The 23498-nt window shown below is 44.6% G+C and overlaps 3 protein-coding genes across 9 annotated transcripts; 1 reads left to right on the plus strand and 2 right to left on the minus strand.

Moving 5' to 3' along the window:
* Window positions 1-513: 513 nt before the first annotated feature.
* PDAP1 (PDGFA associated protein 1) lies at window positions 514-10603 on the minus strand. 3 transcript variants are annotated; one of them, XM_044978744.1, is made up of 6 exons: window positions 10280-10603; window positions 5269-5360; window positions 4508-4615; window positions 3916-4037; window positions 2131-2282; window positions 514-1298 (listed from the first exon to the last, which is right to left on the minus strand). In XM_044978744.1, exons 1-6 carry the CDS (start codon window positions 10293-10295, stop codon window positions 1240-1242), a joined length of 549 nt encoding a protein of 182 aa, XP_044834679.1. In that variant the 5' UTR covers window positions 10296-10603; the 3' UTR covers window positions 514-1239. The 3 variants fall into 3 exon arrangements, with proteins under 3 accessions (XP_044834679.1, XP_044834678.1, XP_044834677.1); XM_044978743.1 differs by having other exon boundaries at window positions 10220-10310; XM_044978742.1 differs by lacking the exon at window positions 10280-10603 and adding an exon at window positions 9841-10142.
* On the plus strand, window positions 10211-14833 carry BUD31 (BUD31 homolog). Of its 4 annotated transcripts, none has more exons than XM_044978750.1 (5): window positions 10211-10366; window positions 11277-11385; window positions 12954-13076; window positions 13370-13536; window positions 14559-14833. In XM_044978750.1, exons 2-5 carry the CDS (start codon window positions 11292-11294, stop codon window positions 14607-14609), a joined length of 435 nt encoding a protein of 144 aa, XP_044834685.1. In that variant the 5' UTR covers window positions 10211-10366; window positions 11277-11291; the 3' UTR covers window positions 14610-14833. The 4 variants fall into 4 exon arrangements, with proteins under 4 accessions (XP_044834685.1, XP_044834684.1, XP_044834687.1 ...); XM_044978749.1 differs by lacking the exon at window positions 10211-10366 and adding an exon at window positions 10436-10457; XM_044978752.1 differs by lacking the exon at window positions 10211-10366 and adding an exon at window positions 10585-10606.
* Window positions 14788-23478, minus strand: PTCD1 (pentatricopeptide repeat domain 1). 2 transcript variants are annotated; one of them, XM_044978741.1, is made up of 9 exons: window positions 23459-23478; window positions 22575-23123; window positions 20497-20637; window positions 19913-20131; window positions 19112-19213; window positions 17907-18680; window positions 17479-17595; window positions 16745-16927; window positions 14788-16363 (listed from the first exon to the last, which is right to left on the minus strand). In XM_044978741.1, the coding sequence occupies exons 2-9, from the start codon at window positions 23070-23072 to the stop codon at window positions 16184-16186; spliced, it is 2214 nt and encodes a 737-aa protein (XP_044834676.1). In that variant the 5' UTR covers window positions 23073-23123; window positions 23459-23478; the 3' UTR covers window positions 14788-16183. The 2 variants fall into 2 exon arrangements, with proteins under 2 accessions (XP_044834676.1, XP_044834675.1); XM_044978740.1 differs by lacking the exon at window positions 23459-23478 and having other exon boundaries at window positions 22575-23340.
* Between the last annotated feature and the right edge of the window lie 20 nt (window positions 23479-23498).

A 23498-nucleotide genomic window follows, 5' to 3' on the forward strand; every position in this document is an offset into this window, starting at 1 on the left:
ACAAACATTCAAGTCAGAGCTTTTCATGATAAATACGCCCCCTTTTCCCTCCTCCGAGAAATCTCACACTAACCCCCCCCCCCACCTCTGATGCCACCCAATTCTGCAAGGTGTAACAGTCCAGGGTTAGCTCTAGCCACACGGAAGAGGACATGGATTGGAAGAAGTTAGAGGACAATTATCCGCTGCCACTAGCCAATTGTGTGGGTAGAGCAGCTCGAATGAGATGTCCAGCAGGTCCAAGCAGGGAAAGCACGTTACCTTCAGGCTGTAGCTGTCGGTACAGTCCAGATGCTCCAGTCAGACTTGTCCTATGGGCTCCATTTTGACAGTGCAAGCGGCAGAAAGTGCCAGGAAAGCAGAGCAAAACAGAGACATGAAATAGCAAGTCACCATCACAGCTCACAGGTACGGGCCATCTCCCACAAATTGTTGTAACTGGAAACCCCGCAGAGGCACACTCGGTGCCCATGAGATTTCATTCTGACATGCACAAAAGACAAGGGCAAAGCGTTTACGATAATTTAAATTTTAATCGGCCAAATATACAAGTTTGGGTTGGTTTGTTTTTAATTTATTGAAATTTCCTTTTTACCTGGGTGTTGGTACAATCAATGAAGGCTTTGCTTTAAACAAAGGATGATGTGGTTAAAAACTGACACTATCCTTAGTCAGAGGAGAGAAAAAAGGAAGGAAAAGGTGGGGGTGGGTGGAGGGTGAAAATGGGAATGAACAGCACTCCAGAAAAACAGCCATGAAGTTAGGCTTCCAGACTATTCTTACAACACTCTGCAGCTCAATTTCACGGGCTGTTTGCAGAAGTGGGTCCTTACGATCCACACCCCCAACCTTTGGGTTTTCATCAAGATTACCGACCCCATGCCCCACTCCCAAGCTGGCAGAAAATCTAGGTTTTGCGATCTAATATATGAAGCATTTGCCCCCCCCACCGTGCCCCTAATGTGTTCTTAGTCCTAAAAACCGCAAAAACATTCAGGTTTCCAAACTGTTACACAGAGAAGTGCTGTTCAGCACGGTTCTGCCCCGAAGGTAGCAGCTGCCCCCCCAACCCAAAATGGAATTCTGTGCCAAGATGAAGACGAACACACTGTCAGTGTCTCTTGGAGGTGAATTTGACTTCGATGTTGCAGTACACCCTATGTGGTATGCAACATGGCAGAGTTCCTGGCAGGCACCAGGCAGAGTTCCCTGGAATTCTTCCTCCTGCATGTCCTGTGTTTATTTGTTAAGGGATAGTGATTGCAGTCTTTTGCCTGCCACAGACGCGTCATCTTTTGCTGTTGGAGTCGGGGGGCGGGGAGGGAGAGAGAAAGAAAAGAGAGAGACTTGTCAATGTTTCCAGCTGCACGTGGGGAATTGGTGCTGTCTCGGTGGCCCTAGAGACAGAGCTCCATTTAGCCACACCACACGCATAGCACGGACAACAGCTTAGCAAGTGTCCCTCTGCCACCCCCCTGCTTAGCTGCTAAAAGTCCTGGTGGGCCCACATCCAGAGTGAAAGGAGAATGTCATCTCTACGGTCCATTCGGACCCTGGCCTCAATCATTGGTACCAGCTGTGGAGAGATCTGTGCAGTGCGAAACGGACTGAGACCAAACCCCCATCCCCACTTTGGTTCACAAGATACTTCAGCTGAATTCAGGGTCAGCCTGTGACCTAGAGGTGCAAAGCTCTATATCCCATTACCAATTCCCTGAGCCGTTTAGGCCCCACCCCATATGTAATTCTGATGAACAATATCCAAGCTTTTTGCAGAGAATTCACTGAATTGCTGGTGTGAACATGTACAAAAATCCACCACCTTTGCCTGTTCATCTGAAGCGTTGTAGGTGTAGAGAGCAATTCCCTCCTTACTTTGCCTTCTCACTGCCTAACTAATCTACCACTTTATGATGCAGCATAAAGCAGAGGATGAAACACAGCTGACTCTAGGGTTGAACAGAACAGCTGTTTAACAGCACACAGTAACAGCACTGGTAGAAAGGGAATACTACGCCTACTTCGCTTGTGATACTGAGATCACAGTTCCTGGAGGTCTGTCTGTCGGTGAGGACAGTTAGGGGCAGACTGAATGAGGAACCATTACTATAATTGTAACAGCCTCCTTACCTTTTCTTTCCTCCTCTTTCTTTTTGGCAGCTTCTTCCCTCTGTTTCCGGATGATGGCTAGTCGAGCGAGATCTGCCTTTGCCTGTTCTGTTTTACCAGCTAGGTGCATTTTCATGTATCTTTCTTTTGCTTTCTGCTTCTCTATTTCTTCTCTGTTTGAGTGAAATACACTAGTCATCATGGTATCCAAATTAACACACAGGTATCGTTAGCATTAGAAAGGGGATTAAGAGAAGGCATGATCTCGAGCAGCATCGACCTCTGATCTTGGAGCACAAATGCACACAGTCATTTCAATCTCTAATTAGCATGTTAGTGATCGAGCAATTCAAGGAGGCTGAAGATCAAAATAATGTTTAAATCCTTTTCAGAGCAGTCATGGGGCTTGGGAAAAGCCATGCTGAAGACGGCTTCTGGCTTGAAAAGCTACCTAAATAAAGGCTTCTTTCTAACATTCGTTATCCCCACACCCAAGTGCCTCACAGTAGCTTGGTGAATTAGGGATTGTTTCTGTTCCCACCGTGCCAGGGAAAACTCTGGCACAAAGAGTTAAGAGACTTAGGGTATGTCTATACTACCCACCGGATAGTGTTCGATGTATCGGGGACCAATTTATCATGTCTCGTCGGGACGTGATAAATTGATCCGCGAATCAACGCCCGTACTCCACCTCGGCAGAAGTAAGTGGAGTCGACGGGGGAGCTGCGGCAGTCGACTCGCCGCCATGAGGACGGCCAGGTAAGTCGAACTGAGATACTTCGACTTCAGCTATGCGAATAGTGTAGCTGAAGTTGCGTATCTTAGTTCGAACCCCCCTCGCTAGCGTAGTCCAGGCCTTAGCCTAATATCCCACAGCAAGACAGTGACAAAACAGAGCACAGTCCTCCTGCTTCCCAGTCTAGTGCCCTACCCACAAGCCACCCTTCAGCTGTAGGAATCGGTATTGAATCAAACTCGCACTTTTCTCTCTAAAAACCCATGTGTGAAATGGCAACGGAGTTCAAGATTGAAAACAAAATCTAAGTGTCCACTGGGGCAAGTAACTTCATTCTGACCCCAGGACTCTGGAAAACGCACTCCCATCAATAGTAGGGCTCCTGCCACACCAGGAACTAACAGGGTGACCCTTGGTATGGTATTTTTCTGCCACTACATGCTAATGCACAGGGGCAGTTATTTCTGATTATTGACATCAGGCTTTTAGAAAGGAAAACAAGATAGCCAGGGTCCATGACTAGGGCTCCTAGGTGCTTAACACAAATGATTATTAATTATTATAATAATTATCAGAGGAACAAACATTTATGCCCATCTCAATGAGTTTTGCAAAGCTGCCTGACTTTAGGATGACAAGGTGGATGAGGTAATATCTTTTATTGGACCAACTTCTGCTGGTGAAAGAGACAAGCTTCCAAGCTTATACCGAGCTCTTCTTCAGGTCTGGGAAAGGTGCTCAGAGTGTCACGGCTAACTACAGATTGTTTAGTAGAAGTAGTTAACACATGAAGGATGGCAGCCACCAACATAGGCTGGCTCTACTTAACCATGTAAGTTCCTACCCAATGAAATTGGGATCCAAAGTGAATCCTGATAATTATCTTCACACCTACTGTGACAATGGGTTCAAATAAATAAAGGACCTCACTGAGACATCAACTTCCCTCCCAGCATGTCAGATTTACTGGCACTACATGGCTTGGCTATTGCAGGGGGCAGAACGCTATTCTAGGAACAAACATAGCACACACATCTCTCCAAGTTATAAGAGAGAAGGGAGATTGTTACCGCTCTCTCCGCGACAGCTCCTTGGGTCCATCCAGATCCAGCTGAGTTACTTTTTTGGCTGCTTGAACAACTCGATTGGGATTCTCTATGTCTATCAACCCTTCCACGCCTTTGCGCTTTTGCTGGAGTTTAGAAACAAAGGACATACATGTTATCAATGAGTTCTGTAACTGTCAATGCTCAATGAGTCTTCTTCACATGTGTCCTGGTGGAGAAAGTTCACTCATATGGTCATTACCTCTGAAACCAAACCTAGACAGATACTAAAAAAATTCTTATTACCAGGGAATATATCTGCTGCCACATCATATTTTACTTTACCATGTGTTTTCAACCCCACTGTTAATAGTGAAAGTTATCACCTCTGTTTCTTCCACTTCAGTGTGCAGCAAAGAACAGATTAGTAATGGAGTGAAGATTAACTGGGAGGAGACACACACTAAGTTTAACTTTAAAAAATCCCACCATCCTTATAAATATGGGCTCAGGAGCCCACAAATACATGAGGAAAATAAAAATCAAGGATTAGCAGGTTGGTTGTGCCTTGAGAATGTGGGGTGTTCATCTATGTAAGCACTGGGAGTTACGGTACCTGATAGTCCTCGTCATCTTCATCACTCTCGTCTGAATCTAAGGATTTCTTCTCTTTTTTGGGGTCTCCTATTGCCCCTTCTCCCCCTTCTTCTTGCTCCTCCTCTTCCTATGAGTTTAGAGGAGATTAAGAAAAAATGTAAACTGATGAAATTGCAACCTCTAGCAATGACTCTTTAAAAGAAGCAAGCGCAGTGAAAACATTAATAGGCAAGGGATACAACTGCATGGCCGAGAATGTCAGTATTATTGGCATGTCTCCTATAATCAATTTTATTTTTATTGCATTCAAGAGCAAGATACATTTTGTCCCCTAAATGTGTCCCATTATTCACATCTCCTGCATTAACGGGGTCCTCAATAAGAGACTCCACTGCTTTCTATATACAATATGATACCCATTGCTAGGTAACTTGATCACCACATTCTGTGTTTCACATTTTACTTCCCACAGAGGAAGAGAATAAGGGACACATTCTGACTTGGGTTTCAAGTGCTCGATGCCCCATTGATTTTGATAGAAACTGCCCAAACATTACTACAAATTAGATCCAGCTCTAAAACTCTAGGTCACCAACAGAAAATCTGGAAAATAGCAGATTGTCAAACCCAACACAGAAGCTTTTCCACATATTGTAATTCAGGTGACAGAATGATTTACAACACTTGACTCTAAGCTGCCTTTGCTCATGAACTGCAAAATAATTGAGTATAAGAGCAGCAGTTTATCTCGCTAAGCACGTGACCAGACAGAACACATACCCTGGCCTTTTGTTTTTCTGCTTGGAGCTGTGCATCAATCTCTTCAGGGCTTGTGTACTGTCTTGCTCGGCCTTTGTGGCCTCCTTTTCTACCTGCATGAGAAATTAAGTCAGTAGCTGATTTAGTGAGATGTTTCCACACACTCAAAAGCCTGTCCCCCATTCTCTCTTGGCTGTGGTTGTGCGTAGTACAGACCAGTTCTTCTTCTAGTAAAAGCTAAAAACACAGAAGGAGCCCAATAATTCACTGACTTTAGTCAAGCACTTTGAGCCCTTAAATAAATACACAGAGAACTGTTATTGAACCACAGAAGTGTTCAGAGAAAAACTTTCAGACCACCGAGCACTTAGCTTAATCCCTCCAGATTCTAGGGAAGCCTGCGCCAGTTGGACCATCTAATCAATGGTCTGTATTTGAGAGGGCCCAGTTTATACCTGGCATCACCAGAAAAGAACATAGCCCATCATCTCCATAAGAGTCTCTACATCATGTTAGCAAATAAAAGCTCTGATCAATTTCAATTTTTCCTGTAGTTCACTAGGGACGTTCTCACCACTCCTCAAGGTAGGTACTACTGTTCTCATCTCAGCTACTATAGACACCAGGCATTGCAGCATGGTTCTGTCAGGCCATAGAAGGATGAGAATTACGCTTCCAAGGGCTCAGATAGTGGAATGACACCATCCTTCCCCTTCCATCCACATCCACAGTTGCCTCTGATTCACTTCCTGAGTTGGCAACCAAATATAAATCCCACAACCGCTCCTTACTCTGCATTTACTACACAGCAGGGAGCTGCGTTCTAGCTATGCTGCCACAGAAACACTAGCAATTGTAAGTGAGTTTCTACTATAACCCTGATTTTTTCCTGACTGCCCACCGCCCTTACACACCCCCCCAGAAAAATGAGAGATGAAATCAGTTTCCCTGGATGAGATCCGGTACCTATCGCCAAACTTTAAATGAGTGATCTGAAATCACTGAAACTATTAATGTTTCCTGAAGAATGGCAGCTCCAGTGGTCTTGGCACAAGACATCCAAGGACTGCTGGAGACCTGAGCTTTCATTTTTAAATAGTCTCTACCCTTTTCCCTGCAGACACAGAGCTCAAAGTACAATCTGATCACTAAAAGTACTTTGCAATTATTTTTTTGCCAAACAGTTCACAAGGGGGTTCTCTCCTCCTGCAGATCTCAGGAGGGCCATTGGCAGGAGCCATGGGACATCCCTCTGACCTCTTCCCCCGCCCCCCCCCCCTTTATTCCCTGAGGTCAGTAGGTAGCCTTGGGGGGAAGGGGTCGGGGGCGAGAGATCAAGGGCACTCTCTTCCTGAGATCTGTATGAGGGGAGAGCACTCAGCCCCCCTGCATAGATTCAGTAGTGCCCATCTAACCTAATTTGTTAATCAGGTTGAATAACTGGAAAATGTTCATGAAAAAATTGTCCCTTTTTGGGCTGTAAGTTTGTCAACCAGCGTTAGTATGTTAGTCCAGCAGAGGCAGGCAACCCGTTTTCTTGATCAGAGCTGAGCCACTTACTGTGAGTGTGGGTGGAGTCGTCTTGAGGAACCTACCAAAACCGGGGGGCACAATTGTTCATGAGGAGGGCTCTCAATAGCTCAGTAGCTCCAACCTACCTCCCCTCCGCCCCCCTCGGCCTCTTTCCTCACACTGTTTAATACTGCGGATTTTCTAATGTCTCTAGGAAGGGAGCTTTGAACATGCAGTTCTTAGAAGATCTGAAGGGGGGAAATGAAAAAAGCAGGAGGCTTGAAGGGAGAATTCCCAGCCAATCTTAGGGAGCTCAATGAGCCACATCCCCACAAATCTTAGGAAGCCTCATGGCCCCTTCACCTCTGTATTTCTATGTTTTCTTACATGAGAGGTGAGGTTCTGTACACTAGTGGCCTTGAAAGGTGATATTCACTCAAAGAACTTACATGTGCCTGCTGCCTTCACTTCACCTTAAAAGAGCATGTGATGGATTTTCAGTTGTGATTTCAACTACAGTGTCCGCTGCCATTGATAGATGGCGCTGTACATTAAAGGACTTATCGACCCCTTTAAACCACCTTTTTTTCCCCTCACAGCTTATAGGGATGCCAGAGTAGAATTACAATTCAAAATTGGTTACTTATTTAAAAAAAAAAGTGTGGAATAACTGATACAGGTACAAAGTAACTACTATGATGTAAACTTTATCCATTATTCTACACCATGAAGGGCTACATGATCTAAAACAAGGATCTGCTACAATACTACCAGGGTAACTAGGCTCTTTGTTGTCCGGCAGATGCATTTTCAGGTATTTGTTTTCTTTATGTGTAAGGTCAGCTTATAACAGCAGATTTCAATGTACTTTTTCAAAAAATAAAACTAGCCTGTAACTCTTTGGTCTTCACATTAGGTGTTGTGAAAAGCAATAGATATGAAGAGCAAAGTTTATTAGTTCTAAGCTTTACCCATTCTACATTCAAGCCTGTACCAAAGAATTAAGTACTGTACCGCTCAATACTTTTACTATCATCTCATCAACTAGAATGAGATGAGACTTGAGTCACATTAGTATGCAGATATTTAATCAAGGAGGGCATAGGGAATGCCTTTGCTCATGGTAAGGAGGCAGGACTGTAAGGGGCTTTCAACTGTGAGTCATGCAACCTGAGTTCTATTCCTAGCTCTGCCACTGACCTGCTGCATTACGTTGGGCAAGTCACTTCACCTCTGTGCCTCAGTTTCCCCATCTGTAAAATAGGGATAATGAGTCTTATCCTCCTTTGCAAAGCACTTTGAAACCCACAGGTGATTGTATTTTTAAATTATGGTAAAGGCACACAGAGCCTAAGATAGGCATGTTTTTAAATACATATTTATTTCAGTTTATAAGAGTATTACTATTAATGTGAATTTAAGCTTAGAAGAATTTTATGGAGCTATGAGTTTAAAAAACACTTGGGAAAACAGGTTTTGACAGCCTCTAAACAGAGATCAAGAAGTACTTCAGAAACTACTTGTTCTGTATTAGCAGACAAGCTCATATTAGTGCAACAGAAAGGGTCTCTCCCCCAACACATTATGAACTACTTCTTCAATAGTGCTATTTCTTTACAGAACATAGATTATAAAAAATTACACACACACATTACAGAAAAGAGAAGAGCATTCACTGAGTGGATCCTTTTGGAGCAAGATGTATTTGTAACATACACAGCTGGGGTTTTTGTTTTTTTTAAATTATTGACGGGATTAAATCCACACCTGCTACCAAACACTGCAGGCAAAACTCTAGCACCCCTGAAGTCAATGGCAAAACACCCATTGATTTCATTGGGGCCAGGGTTTCACCCTGCAGAGCCCAGACAAACTTGAGAGGGGCATGTTTAGAATTGCGTGATGAATTTGGAACAGAAAAAAATGAATTTATTGAGCCTTCATTACAAAAATAATTATGAGCATCCATACAAATAAGTCTGGAGCCTTTTCCTTATCTAGCAATAGTTTTATATAGTACAAACTGGTATGAAGGATGTCTGGCCTAGATCAAGATATCAAAGAACCTGTATAAAAAAACTGGGAAACAAATCTTATGATATTAAAGACTGGGGGGAGGGGGGAAATGTATTTGATGCCTAAAGAATTCTCTAACAGTCTGACAACAGTCAGTCAGGCCCCAGCAGTCAGTACATTGGGTGCATATGAACTGCATTCTGTGCCTGATTTAGCTTGTGAGCTCAGTGCCTCATGTATTCTTACAGCACCAATCATACACTCCATGCTCAACAGATGCCAGTCTCCTCCCCAGTGCAGAACAAAACCCATCACACCCTGCACTAGATCTGCTAAGGGCCACCAGTCCCACCACTTTTCCCCTGCACACAGTACCCCAACAACTTGCACACACCCCTTAGTTCCCAGGGGCTTATGCCCCCTCATGCTTCTCCCATCACCCACAGGGGCTTCAAGCTTGTACTCCCCATAACCTTCCATCAGTCCATTGGGGCTTGCACCTCTCCATAACCCATCACTCCATTCCCAGGGGCTTGCATCTTCCTCTCAACTCAATCGCTCCTGGAGGCATATACCCCACCCCCAGGGACTTAGGACTTGCCCCCTCTTTGATCCTATCCCTGCTGTGGGGCTTAAACCCCTTCCCCAGAGCCCTAAGGCTTGTCTGCACAAACCCCACTGCTCCTGAGGGGCTTATACCCCTCCCCCCGGGACCTAGAGATTGGGCCCGCCCTTAACCCACCGCTCCGGGGGAGCTTATATCCCTCCCCCAGGAACCTAGGGCTTGCCCCCCAACCCTCCCCCAGGAACCTAGGGCTTGTCTCCACAAACCCCACTGCTCCTGGCGGGTTTATACCCCTCCACCCCGGGACCTAGGGCTCGGGCCCACCCTTAACCCACCACTCGTGGGGGGCTTATACCCCTCCCCCCAGGAACCTAGGGTTTACTCCCCCCTAAACCCCACCGCTCCGGGGGGGGCTTATACCCCTCCCCCGGGGATTTAGGGCTTGCCCCCCCCCCTTAGCCCCGCCGTTCCTGGGGCCTGTTTCCCCTCCCTCCCCTCACCTCCTTTAGGCATAGCGGCGATGGCGGCTCCGGCAGCAGCTACAGCGAGTCCCCCAGCCTCCAGCCCTTGACCCGGAAGCGGAAGCCGCAAACCGCAGCTCCAGCGCGCGGCTCCCTCCTCAGCCCAGTCACCAAGCCTGGCCCTGGAGCACGAGGCCCCCAGCACAAGAGCTAATGGCAGCACTGCCTGAGTACAAACCGAGCCGCCACCTTCCCATTGCGCCTCACCCACGGCACCAGTGGGGAGGCCTCTCCCTGCTCCTTCCTTCCGCACCCGCCATCCGGGGCGGGGGGAGAGAGGGAAATTCCTTACAGGCATTACAATGGACACCAAATGCACGCGAGGATTGCTGTGACGAAGAAAACTCGCGCTCCCTACCCAGAAAACGGCGAGTGAGTTTGGAGTCATTAAAGCGACTAGGCAGCGGAAGGACCCCACCTGCTTGTGACGCCATAGGGGAGCGACGGATTTGAAAAGGCGGAAGCTGTAACTAGCGATCGTCGCTTTTCATCCCCGGCTTGGCAGGTGAGCTCCCTTCTTTCAGGGCGGCTGTGGGTCGCACTGCCCTGCCCGACGCGCCGCTGGGCGGGGGGTACGAGGCCCCAGGCAGGCTATGGTGAGAGGTGGTGTGTTCTCCCTGAGAGCCTGGCAACGAGAGACCTGCGCCTGCTCCTTATTCCAGCCAGCCCGCTTCGACCATCCCTTGGGGCGTCTGGTCTGGGTCTCGTACAGAGATAGTCCCCTAGCGACACGCAGCAACTACGGGTCAATATTACCAGCTTTCAGCCCAGCTCAGCCTGTTTAAACTCCGGTTTTCCTTCACTTGGCAGGGTGATGTCACAATATCTGTGTATAATGGTTACGGCCATAGTCTGTGGTTAAAAGCAAACGTGAGGGGAGCTAAGACTCTGGGATTCCCAGCTTTGTCACTGACTTGCCGAGTGATGTTTGGCTTCCCCGTCTTTACAATGGCAGTTATGGTGCCTATGTATCTCTCAGTAATTTGTGAAGCATAATAGATAGGTCTTTGGATTGAAGGCATTAGAGAAGGGTAAAGTACTATTAACTGGGAAACCTGCCCTGGCTGGCCCTCAAAAGTGAAGGAATATGAATTCAAAGGGGAATTAGGAAAGGTTCCCTCCCTCCTATACACTGGGAACATATTAAGCAATTATTATTAGTTGTTTTTTTTTTTAAAGAGTAAGACCATGTCATTTGTTTGTTCCTTAGTTACATTTACCTCTAAATTAAAAAAAAAACCTCACCTCTATCTTTATCATTGAAAAAGGGGTAATGACTGCAAGGGAGTCAAAATAATGCTGAAAAGTCTTAAGGGCTTCCTTATGCTTTTTTGGGGTTGGGGTGCACGATGACCTTATGATATCTGGAAACATAAGTACTATTGAAACTTGACCTTCATTTATTCCTACAACAGCCTTTTTTTGAGAAGATGCCCAAAGTAAAGAGAAGCAGGAAAGCTCCTCCGGATGGCTGGGAACTGATCGAACCAACATTGGATGAGCTGGATCAGAAAATGAGAGAAGGTAAGTCATGAAGCCAGATGCTGGTTAGCATGTGATCCTGTGATTGTACAATCCTTAAGAGCTTCAGGATACACATTTTATAAAAGGACAGCAAGTATGGTTTTTTAAATCTCTTTTCATTAGGGGCTAATAATGAAGATGAAATATTTTGATGGTGATAACTTAGTGTGTTAATTTCCTGCATTGAAAGTTACCCCCTAGAAGAACAAATTCCTAATTCTAACATAAGGCCCATGGGGTTGGGACATGGCAGAATAAATTATGTGGATCATCTCAGGATCTATGGCTTAATTTGCAAATGAAATGAATATTGTTCTGGGTCCATAGTACTCTGTCATGAATAGTTAGTAAAGGGTTAAAAATAGTACCTGGTAGGCACCTGACCTGAGGACCAATCAGGGAAGAGAATTTGAAATTCCTGGGAGGGAATTTTTTCCCTCTGTGTGTGTGTGTATTGTTCTTAGCCGTCTGGAGTTACAAGAGTCCAGATGTTGTAATCAAGTCTACAAGGTTCTACCTTTCTGAACTAATTTCTTCTAGTCAAGATAGTGAGTATTAGAAAGATACTTGGTGTCCTCACCTAATAATCCTATGCTTGCAATTCTGTGTGTTTGTTATTGATTATTCTTAATTCTGCTTGTACTGGTTGTACTGAGAAGGAGAAGGGGATTCTCTCCAGAACTTAGCAAGGTTATACCCTATGAGTGTCCAGCTTGGACTCATAGAGATTCTGTATTTTCTTGTTTTCTTTTAATAAATTCTTTCTATAAAGATTTGATTAAATTCCTTCCACTGTGGATAGCGGAAGGGGCTAAGACGCTTTCTCTCAGTGATTCACAGAGTGGCTAGCAGAGAGGGAGGGGGGAAGTGGGCTGCTTCCCTGTGTGTGGGAGATTCAAGGAGTTTGAATCAAGGTATCTCTCTCTCCGGAGCAGGCTGGAGAGAGGGAAGAGAGGGGAAAGGTTCCTCCTCTGTGAATGATCTGTGTTCCCAGGGAGTGTCTTTGAAGGGAGACGGGGGGAAACAGGGGTGTCCCGGCCCACGTATTGACCGCGGTGGTGGCAGCAAAGGGGACCTACCCTAGGATTTTGGGGTGGGGGAAGACATGCGGGTCCTCACTTTGAAACCCCCCAGTTTCAAGTGAGGGTGCAGACTCTGACACTCCACCCAAGCTCTAAGGACTACTGTAGGCCAGGATTGAAGCACACTGATATAACTATGTACAGGGGGAAGCTTGCATTGCAAAGGCCAGCAGTGTTTAGTTCTAGTCTGTGCTGTCACTCTTGGTTTCATGGGTGTGCCTGTCCTATCCAATCATTATACTTGCATTTTCCTTACCATCATCCCTTTAGTGCTCTGACTTCCTTTCCAAAGGGAGTTAATGAGAGTTCAATACTTCCTGTGTGTATTTTTACTCCAGCGAATTTTGTTTTTGACTATCTCCCCACACCCCTTTAAAACTACACTTTTTTTCCTCAGAACAATTGTGCTTTTCTAGAATATATAGTGCTGTAATAACTTGTAGGCCACTGACAGTGAAATCTGATTTCTGTGCCCTCTTTCCTCAGCGGAGACTGAGCCTCATGAAGGGAAGAGGAAGGTGGAATCCCTCTGGCCCATCTTCAGAATTCATCACCAGAAAACGCGCTACATCTTTGATCTCTTCTATAAGAGAAAAGCTATTAGCAGAGGTAAAAAGCTTAAATATTTGCTCTTGTGGTGAACAGATCACAGCTTCCATATGGAGTGTCTGAATCATTAGCCAGTGAGTGTAAACCAGAATTAGATTGTTGATGGGAAAGGATTATATAATTGTTCTTTTTAAAAAAAAAAGTGACTTTCCCTCTGTCTGTATTTGCTAGCAAGTGTAACTAGCAATGAGAACTAGATTCAGTGTAAAGACTAAAACTTTTTAAATAAACTGTTCATTTATCTGCCTCCAATGAGAATTCTGTGGTGCTCACCAGTCACCTCTCTCGTGCAGAACTGTATGAGTATTGTATCAGAGAAGGATACGCTGACAAAAACCTGATTGCAAAGTGGAAGAAACAGGGTTATGAGAACCTCTGCTGCCTGCGCTGTATCCAGACTCGGGATACCAACTTCGGAACTAACTGCATTTGCAGGGTCCCAAAAAGCAAGTTGGAAGTGGTATGAATTTTTTGTTTGCTGTGATGCTATTTTCCTTGCTTGGATTTTGAGCCAGCAGTTAAGACTTACCGTAATTATATTTCCTCTACTACCTTTGACAATAGTATCAATTTCTAGTTTCTTAGCCCTGGATTCTGCTGTTAAGTGGCTATCCTCTGTTTTTCCTGTTTCCTGAAGCATTTGCCCATAAAAATGACATTAAGGAGCTAATCTAGACTTGCCCTAGTTACCTTCACATGTAACCAACTAAAATTCTGGTGCAGTGTTTAGGGTGCTAGAACAACACTTGAGACCAGAGCACTGACTTCCTATACATAGTGTCTTGAGCCTAATTACGTATATTACTGTGGCATCTAAGAGCCCTAGTCATAGGCCAGGGCCAGATTGTGCTAGGCACTGCACAAACACAAAACAAAGAACGGTTCTTGTCTCCTGCAAGTCAGACTGAGCTATTTTTGAGAGGGATTTGACTGTGGCAAAGTACAGTGAAAGGAATCTTAAATATCCAAAAGGAAATACAACTGTCTAGGTAACTCGAGCTTGTAACATAGCTATAGTGCAGAAGTTCCCACTGCTTTAGATGAAAATTTGTAATCGTAGGAAGGAAAACTGATAGTCCTAGATGTTCTAGTCATGGAACCAATTAACATTCAAGGGATATTCATAGTTCTAGACAGCAGAGTCCCACTGATGCACTTCTTGGCCAAATCTAGTTCTGTAGGATTCTATAATCTTTCTTGGTTGAATATTCACTTCCATTTGTTTTTATAGTAATGCCTGATTCTTGCTTCATCCCCTGAGGGAAGGTGGGGCTTGCATAGTCTCTGCATAATGTTGCATAAAGTGGTGGTGGAAGACTGTATGTAGAGTAGCAGGAAACTCAGAGTTATGGGAGCTTCAGAGGGCTTCCCCTGTTTGAGATGTAGCATAGTGCACTAGTTTTTTTTATTAAGAATACTTGTTCTCGATATAAAGTAACTTATCTGGAATGTGGTGACTAATGCTTGTTGTTTGCTTTATAGGGGAGAATCATTGAGTGCACTCACTGTGGATGCAGAGGCTGCTCTGGGTGAAATCTTTAAAAACTGGACACTTTTGGGGTTCTGAAAAGTGCTGATTCCACATCATGGACTATTCCTGCTATAATTGTCTTGTATAAACCCTGCAGTGAGTGAAGCTTCCTTTAACAGTCTGAACAGCAATATGCCCACCTGGATCATAAAATGCAGTAGTGAATGATTTTGACTAGTCTTGTATAACCATTTTATTTTAAAATAAAATCTTACCTCCCCCCACAGTGGAGTGGCAGAATCTTGTGACAAGGCAGTTCAAAGATTGATTACACATTTACACACACAATGGCATATGGCTCTTGGCAGCAGAGCTGTATTGTCAGTAATAGAGGCATCTATGAATGGGGTGTAATCCTTAACAAGTGACAAGTCTATGCCATATCCAGGAAGCTGACTTTGTATAGCTATCCCTTTGTCTTTAATAGTAGTGTCCTAATTACAAAGTGACTCCCTAAAGCAAGATAGTGAGGCAGGTATACAGAAAGTACTGTACAAGTTTTCTATTACTTCAAATTTCAGTGTTAGTGAGGCTAGCTGGCCTGGCTGTGTGTTGTACCACTGGAAAGTCGAGCTTCCTCATTCTCCCTGGGTTACAGCTTTCTGTTAGGAGTAAGTTTCTGGGCTTTGGAATTCTTGTCTGTTACTAAATCTAGCAAGTCCCAGACTGCCAACTTTCAAGCCCTGAACACTTCTCTAGGTGGAGGGGAAGGCAGCTTTCAATAAACTGCTTAACAGGAATGGCATTGTAAGTTTAGTGAGACAGCATAGAGGTACACACTGAGTGCCAAAGGGCATGATTATCCATGAAATTAAGTAAACAGTAAGGAAAGTAACTTAGGGTCAAATGTGTATTGTCTCCTATTTGAGCCAAAAACTGGCCTAAGGTTGTCAATGTTACAAATGCTTAGCAGCTGTTTTAGTGTTAAGCATTTTAAGTTCTCCATCTATCATATACTCCATCTCCTCTGCCACATGTGATCACACTGTATCCCTGCTAAAAACAGCAGAAAATGCTTCTGTGGAAAATTAATAGGAAAGTATTTATATCTAAGGGTTTTGACCTTTGAAAAAAAGATAATCCCCTTACTTTTTACTTCATTTCCTTTGTTACTCAGGTTTTAGGGGTGATGTTAGTTCCCTAAGAAGGTGCTAGTTTCTTCACATAGGGAGCAGCAGACATCAGCTGCTGTTCAGGTCTAAAGGCCCTTTTCTTCAGTGATGCCTGGACACACACAGGCAGATGGAATAAAAAACTGCCTTATCTACCTCTGCAGATGAATTAGAGAACCACTGAGTAGTTGTTTCTAACAACTCTGGCAATTCAAACCTCTTATTAACAAAGCATCTGTTAACAGTAGAGGGAAGCTATGTGAGCTGATGACCACCCAGTCCTTTTTAGTTCTCATTTCTCCTTTCTGGTGAGATGGTACTTTATTAAACAGTCAGAACATACAAGTACAGTGCTGCCAGCTATAAGGCACCTGAAGGAAACAACCCTCCAAATTCCTCTGTCTAGGTAGTTCCAGCATCTGACATAGTGCACATTCGATATGGAGAATACGGACTTGCAATAGTTACTGTTCCCTAGTGCCCTGGGGCTGCGTGTCCTCGGTACTGCCCTTGGCTGCTGAATCCTTAGTTTGGTATTTTGCCCATGGGTGTGGAGTCTCCTCTGCTACCATTGCTTTTAGCCAGCGGAAATAGTAGCCTCGGAACCCATCAATCTTCTCCAGAAATGTGTTCTTTGACTTATACTGCAAGTGAAAACCCAATAGTACGTGTTATACTATGGAAAAGTAGCTAGGCTGCTCTGATTCTACAAATTGGAAGAAGACAGAATACTCCACTACTAAGCCAATATAGAAAATATTTGGCAGCTGCACTGTACTCTTAACTGTCACCATTTCAGCTGATGCTAAAACAGGTGGTAGAGGAGGAAGATATAATTTTATTGGGGCAGGGAGGAAAGGTAGAGATCTTTAAAAATTACTTCCCTCTCCTGCTAGGCATTACATAAACAGACGGTCCTTATCCAAAACAGCTTAGTCTCATCTGTGCATTTCCACATTACAATGTTCACTTCAGCCTTAATCAGTTATAGTGGTCCTGTCCTAATAAATGATACTGATACTTACCCTGTCAAACTGAGGTGGATACTGAGCTGCAAACTCCAGCTGGCGTATGACAACTTCGTTTGGGGGGACCTGGTTCTTTCTCATGTCTCGTAGGATTTCTGTGAGGTAAGTATAGTCCAACTGCTTCACAGCTGCATTGATAAGGGTGCTGTAGATGTGGGTGTTGGGAGTAATCCCAGACTTCTGAAAATACAGTGTCAGAATGATTAGTGCCTGCTATCTACTACAGAGCTGATCTCTGCAGACGTTTCTGCCTGAGAGAGATGAGCACATCCTAACGGAGGATCTGTGACCAATGTTGTTATTTGACCTCAGTGCTGGCAAATCACATCACACTTAGGCTAAGAATGCAAGAGCTGAAGCATAAATACTTTTGCCTGCTAACAGGCACTTTGGGAGACGTGTGTCACAACTCCACTGCAGATAAGGGGGAAGGGCCCATTGCCTAGGGAGTGCAGCTGCCTTTCCTGTTATGCTTTTGGTTACCTGTACAGTACTAGTGAAGTTTACAATCCAATCCTCCTTCCCATGACCCATGCATTAAGCTAGGCTACTGTACCACAAAAGGAGGAGTTGCAGAAGATCTGACTAGCGGGAGTTCTATTACTTTAGCCTCCGTGAAAGCTCATGTAGAGAAAGGTATAGGATCACTGGCTGCAGGAATCCCATAGTTACTCCTGTCCCAATAACAAAGTAGTAATACTTTCCAGTAGCCAGAGCTGTAGTTTTTGTACCTTCATGTCCAAAAGTAACTGCAGTCCATCTTTCTCTCTGCGGCAGGCTATTGCCAAGTTACAAAACGTCTGTATGTTGGGTGATATTCCCCTCTGCACTAGAGCTGTCAGCATGCCCTGCAAAACATAATACTTTTGTACTCAGACCATTCTAGATGATTTAAGGTGCAGCACTGACGGTTTCCAAAATAAGTTCCATCTAGTTCTCTTTAGACAGAAGGCTGCTATCTGAGAATGCAACAGAATCCTCAGGGCTCCAATAAGTACTTTAAGGGTCCCTTATGGGAGCGGGAGAGAATACAGGATTCTGTGCCTTCTGCTATGAGTGGAGAGTTGATCTCATCAGAGGTTAAAAGGCAGCTAACATGACACCAGTATGAAGATAAAAGTTTGCAGTATAGTCATCATTTAGGGGCTCTTATTCTCACCTTTGCACCTTCTAGGTCTCCCAGTTTACTCTTCTTTCTCAACAAAGTATTAAAAAAGGTCACATCTACTTTCACTTTATGTTCATCCAGGACTGTCAATAAAGAGGATTCTGACTGGCTAAGAGGTTCAATCAGCTCAGCCAACAGTGTGAAAGTCTTAATATTGGGTGCCACATTGTCCTCTTTCATTTTATTCAAAAACCCCTCCATGTTCCCCATCAAAGCCAGTCTATCGGAGGGCGTTGCTACTGTCCCTAAGGAAACCAAGTTCTTATTGGAGATTTTCAAGTCCAACAAATTGGGCAGGTTGCAAGCAGTCTCAAAAAATTGACCTCGGTTTGTTTGAGGTGGATCTGAAATAGCCTGGTTTCTTCTGAAGTCTCCAATCTTACTGCACTCTACTGTCTTATTAGTGAGACCAGCCAATCCAGTTCCTGGCTCAGCCTGAACCTCACTCACATCTTCGTCTTCATGGTTGATTAAGTGTTCCTCAGCTTTTCTGGAATTTTCTTGAAATATTTGTTTTTCCATGGTTTCCACATCCAACTGAGTAGAAATTCCACCATCAGCTCCCTTCCTTTTCTGACCTTTCACCTTTTGACCCCGCCTACCCGATATGAGCTTTACTTGAGTAGGGTTTTCATCTATGCTTCTTAGCAACAAGTCAGAAGCCACAACTGGGTCACCTATTCCACAATCCCTTGCAGCATGGAGCATCAAATTGTAAATGTAACCATCAGGTTTAATTCCCAATTTAGTCATTTGTCGCCAAACCTGTTTTGAAAGGGAAAAAAGGAGAGAAGCATAGATAGAGTTAATGTATGTGAACTGTGTACAGCATTAAAGAAGTGGGATATTTTTAGTTAGAAGTAATCTGTCATATTTAGACCCAATTATTGTAACATTTTAGGTACCCACCATCAGGGTTTCTAGCTGCACAAACTGGAATGAATACACTTCTTCAACAGAAAAGACCTCCACACCACAGACCGGACACCCATCCAAACTATTATTAGTACAATCCCGTAGTGCACATGGCACTTTATGGGCATCAGATAAGAAGCCTGACTGAGGAGCTTGCAGTTTAAGCACCTTCCACCTCCATCAGCTCCAAAGGCCCCTCCCGCAGGTTCCAATCCCAAATTAGAGATACAACAGTTAAATGAAGGAACACTTCAATGGCGAAAGACAGGATAGAGTTAGACCTGCAAGGCATATCTGAGGCCAGTCTCCTTGTCCTTTATGCAGCCCATGAGAAGGAAGCTGAAGGTCTCTGTGGTGACAGCATGGCCTTTATGCACAATTTCCTAGAGAAGGAAAAGGAAGCTTACAGTTACACCAAGGGAGTTTATTCTGCAGCTGATTGCTTAATTGAAAGTACTGCCTATCTTGCTGCTCAATGGAATCACTTTTTGGAGACACATCTGCAGCAAACTGCATGGGAGGTCTAAGGACTCCAAGTACTTTAAGCAGAATGATGGCTGCAGAAAAGAGAAAAACAACATCTGACAGCTACTCCAATCTCAGCCTGTCCCAGCTGAAGGTACTATAGGGAATAGTGTAGGAAAACTGGGTGGGATATGGGAAGGAACTGCTCAGCTGCTCCACTGTCAGCCTTTCAAGGAGGAGCTGCAGTAGGGGCAAAAGCAACCGCTTTAGATGAATACACGTTTGTGAAAAAGGGACCATAAACCTGACCTTTACACAACAGTTAATACTCGAGAGCAGAATTTCAAAACCTCTAAGTCTGAGCCTGCAAAATCCTGTTTTTGTCTGTTTAAACTGAATACTTAAGATATCGAACTACCCAGTCTGATTGCACAACTCAATGCAAGCACAAAAGAGTGATCCTTTGAATTTTTTTTTTTAAATCTATTCACCCAAGCTTAAAGGCTAATATAACAATGCATAATTACAACCTGTCTGCAAGAAAAGCCACATGCTTCCCTAAAGAGCTTTGATTAGAGATGGAGATATGTATAGTACAAGAAAATACTCCTCTTTACCTTCAGTACGTCAAAGCACGTCCTGAGATCTGAGCAGATGGCACATACTTTCAGCAGAGCGTGATATGTTATCAGATTCAGCTCCAGATTTTTGCTCTTTAGTTCTTGCCGTAGTTTGAGTGCACTCTGCAGGCCCAAATCTTTCCATGGCGACTCAGCACAGGCATTGAAGAGGGCTGTGTATGTAGCATCTGTGGGGATTAAACCCCGCTTTTTCATCTACTCTCAGGGGGAAAAAATTTAAGGAAATAATTATATTAAATAAAGAGCCCAGAATTAAGATAAAAAAAATAGTTCCAACTTGTACAGATACCCTGGCGATAGGCACATTAGGAAAACCTAAAATAGATTAGATACAACATGTAAGATTCAAGGCTACAGTAAATTCTTGAGCTCCAGTCTTCTGAGTCCCCAAGCAAAGTGAAAACACTCATGGAATGGCATTTTGGAGGAAGCGTCTCCAGAATGAGCTCTTTCTATGGTACAGAACGCGAATGGCTATACTTTAACTCATGAAAGACCCCCATTGTACTACCTGCCAGTGACCCTGGCCCCTTTCTTCGGGAAACAGCTATAATATTTACATCATTGTAAAGTCTGAATGCCTTCTTCACATAGCCGACCCTGCCACAGCCACCAATCAGAACAGTGTAGTTGCTTTCCTCTGGCTGCAGACGCTCTTCCTTCAGCATCTGCACCTCAAACAGCTTCAGAGCCTCTGCCAGCTACAGACAGGAGAGACAAAGATGCGAAGGTAAGAAAAGCAGTTCCTTAGCTAACATTTAATAAAGCAGATACATAGACAAATATGGAGACACACTATGATGAGACAAGAGGTGCATGTTTATATTTCACCTTGGGATGGAAACCACTACCCCTCCATTCCTTATGAAGCCAAAGAAATGCAATCATAATTCCTCTGCCCAAAAGGGTGACTAGTGAGAGGCCCTCTCCTTCCCACTCAGAGGTTAAGCGCAATTGTCATTTATTATTCATATTACCATAGCGCCTTGGAGCCCCAGTCATAGACCAGGCCTTCATTGTGCTAGATGCTGTACAAACACAGAAAAAAAGAGACAGTTCCCTGCCCCCAAAAGCATTCAATCCAACTATGGCTTTAAAATACTCGCAGTCCATGTTAGCCTGGAGAAAGACCAGGAAGTGAATGAACATTCACTCCATGACATGGATTGGAATCTGTTTGCCTCATTTCTCACCTGCAAAAAAGGACTTGATGCCAGGTTAGCAAATTGACTTTTTTTTTGCACAGTGGAGATGGGACAGAGAGCTGCAGGGCTTGGCATGAAGAACTGCAAAAGGTGAGGTAGCGAGCCACTGAACAGAGAATTAGTACCTGAGCTCAGGGTGTTTTCCTTATCAAAAGGTAGATTTATGCTGCACCAGAGTTGATGGAAGCAACAAGAACACAGAAAGGGCATGCACCAGAACTGTACTGTTGCACTTTTTGTTATTAGCATATTTTGCATTTTAAGTAGTAGTGTATTTTTCCAGATGTTATCACGATGGACTGATGCTTTTTACAGAGACAAGTAGGGTGACTAGATGTCCTGATTTTATAGGGACAGTCCCGATATTTGGGGCTTTTTCTTATATAGGCTCCTATTACTCCTCACCCCCATCCCGATTTTTCACACTTGCTGTCTGGTCAGCCTAGAGAGAAGGTAGGTGAGGTAATATCTTTCAGTGGAACAACTTATGCTGGTGAAAGAGACAAGCTTTCATGCGTATACAGAGCTCTTCTTCAGGTCTTTTAATGTCACTATTACAGCATCTATGTATGTTTGTGGTGGTCCCTGCATGAACTTCTTCCTCTTCCTACTCACTGTCCAGGAACAACTACCATGTTTCCTTTACCGAGATGTCAAAGTCACTGCTTCAGATCAGGGGCAACAAGTCCAACAAAAGAAGAACTTTTAAACTTGGCATCTGGACAAAAAGAGACTATAGCTGGAATGTGCTTTTGATCTTTACTGGTGACTTGGTTCAAGAAGTATGAAAATGCTATATTTCCTGTGTTCTTCTGAGGCCACAAGACCTGATAAGACACTAGTAGTCATTTTTGTGCTGTTTATTAAGATACTCTAATACAGACTAGTGTTCATTGCTCAACACTGTTATTAGCGTTTCACCAGCCATGAAATGGGAACCACGCTCTAATAAATGGATTGAAAAGTGGTCTAGTGTTATTGTAAGTATTTCTGCATCTTCTGCTGAAATCTAGTTTTATGATTTTTTTCCAGCAACACTGTTAAGTGAATCAGTACCCTCCTAAAGCAACACTACATATAAAGGGAATTATTATCTTTCTTTCTGCAGTTGTGCAATACCATTGTATAGCCTCTCTTTCTTAGTATCATCTGAACTTGGAGCATAAAACCACTAACGACCATTTAGCATTCATATAGCACATTGCACTCTTTAAAGAATTAATTCTCTCCAACACTCCTGTGGAATTGGGTAGATAGATAGATATCCCTGGGGAAACTGAGGCATATAAGGAGGTAGCCAAACTGTCCTGGGCTTTAACTCTACTTCTGAATTTTTGTCTCCCAGTCCCACAACCAATCTAATAGATCATACTGCCCCTCAATTATCGAATGCTATTAACTACTCTAGTGATTACAAGACCTGAGAAACCAACCTTGTCTTCCTTTATCAGTGCCTTGCATTGCAGAAAGTACCAGTATGGTGTGTTCTTAGGACCACGTCTAGGTTTCCATTCTGGCTCTTTTTCCTCCTCTTCTTGAAATCTTAAGTTCTGCAACTCTGACGTTGTTTTGTGAAAATATTTTCTAGAAGAAAATTTATTAGATAGGGTTCCGAAGCCTACATCTGCATCACCGTCTTCTGATTCTTCTTCATGTTTCCTGATAGCTTCAGGAGAGCTGGCAGGGTCAATCTGTTTCAAGCCCCGGTGGTGTAACTTACAGAGACCCTGTGATGAGCTGAAAGGCCTCAGCCTCATGCACGGCAGTCTCTGGCCCAGGAATCTGAGCAGACCCGATATATTTTTGGGACACCCTGAAAAGCTCTTTGGAGCTGCCCACAACATTGGAGTGGGCCACACCACGGGATAGCAGCATTTCAGGGAGAACAATCCTCCAGGGAGCTGGCGGGACACCAGCCGCGTGAACCTCATGATGCACCTCCTGTCTCACTCCCCTTCCCGACGAGGTTAATCGTCCATCTCCTAAAGTCAACGAGAAAAGCGATCCGATGAGAGGCGCCTGGACGGGGTCAGCGAGGGCGGGAGCCACACCAGGCACTAGCAAGGCAGGGGCCGAAGGGCTTTTCCGCGGAGGGTGGAGACAGTCCAGGACCCTGCACCTGCTGCCAGGGCTAGTCCCAGCCCCTGCACCGGGCTCCCCACCGAGCAGAGATGGGGGGGAGCGGGGTGTGCACGCGCCTTACGAGCTGCTCTCTCCCGCCCTCCCCACCAGGGGCCAGGCCCCACGAGGAGCCCCCGGGGGGGGCCCTTCCCGCCCCTCAGCCCCAGCGCGCGCGGCACAACCCCCCTCAACTCACCTCGCCTCGGCTCGCGCTAGGGGGCGGGGTCCTGGCCGGC

Source organism: Mauremys mutica, chromosome 11 (assembly GCF_020497125.1).
Source record: "Mauremys mutica isolate MM-2020 ecotype Southern chromosome 11, ASM2049712v1, whole genome shotgun sequence".
In the NCBI taxonomy this organism is placed as follows: Eukaryota; Metazoa; Chordata; order Testudines; family Geoemydidae; genus Mauremys; species Mauremys mutica.

Coding starts and splice junctions, on each gene's coding strand:
- PTCD1 (XM_044978741.1), bottom strand. CDS start 23,072: ATGAGGTTCACGCGGCTGGTGTCCCGCCAGCTCCCTGGAGGATTGTTC. Junction 18,681..19,111: donor GCCTCAGATATGCCTTGCAG/GTCTAACTCTAT, acceptor CTTTCAAAACAG/GTTTGGCGACAAATGACTAA. Junction 17,596..17,906: donor GAGACCTAGAAGGTGCAAAG/GTGAGAATAAGA, acceptor TATGTTTTGCAG/GGCATGCTGACAGCTCTAGT.
- PDAP1 (XM_044978743.1), bottom strand. CDS start 10,295: ATGGCGTCACAAGCAGGTGGGGTCCTTCCGCTGCCTAGTCGCTTTAAT. Junction 4,616..5,268: donor CAGAAAAACAAAAGGCCAGG/GTATGTGTTCTG, acceptor CTAAACTCATAG/GAAGAGGAGGAGCAAGAAGA. Junction 1,299..2,130: donor GAAAGAGGAGGAAAGAAAAG/GTAAGGAGGCTG, acceptor CGACTCCAACAG/CAAAAGATGACGCGTCTGTG.
- BUD31 (XM_044978749.1), top strand. Junction 13,077..13,369: donor GAGAAAAGCTATTAGCAGAG/GTAAAAAGCTTA, acceptor TCTCTCGTGCAG/AACTGTATGAGTATTGTATC. Junction 13,537..14,558: donor CAAAAAGCAAGTTGGAAGTG/GTATGAATTTTT, acceptor TTTGCTTTATAG/GGGAGAATCATTGAGTGCAC.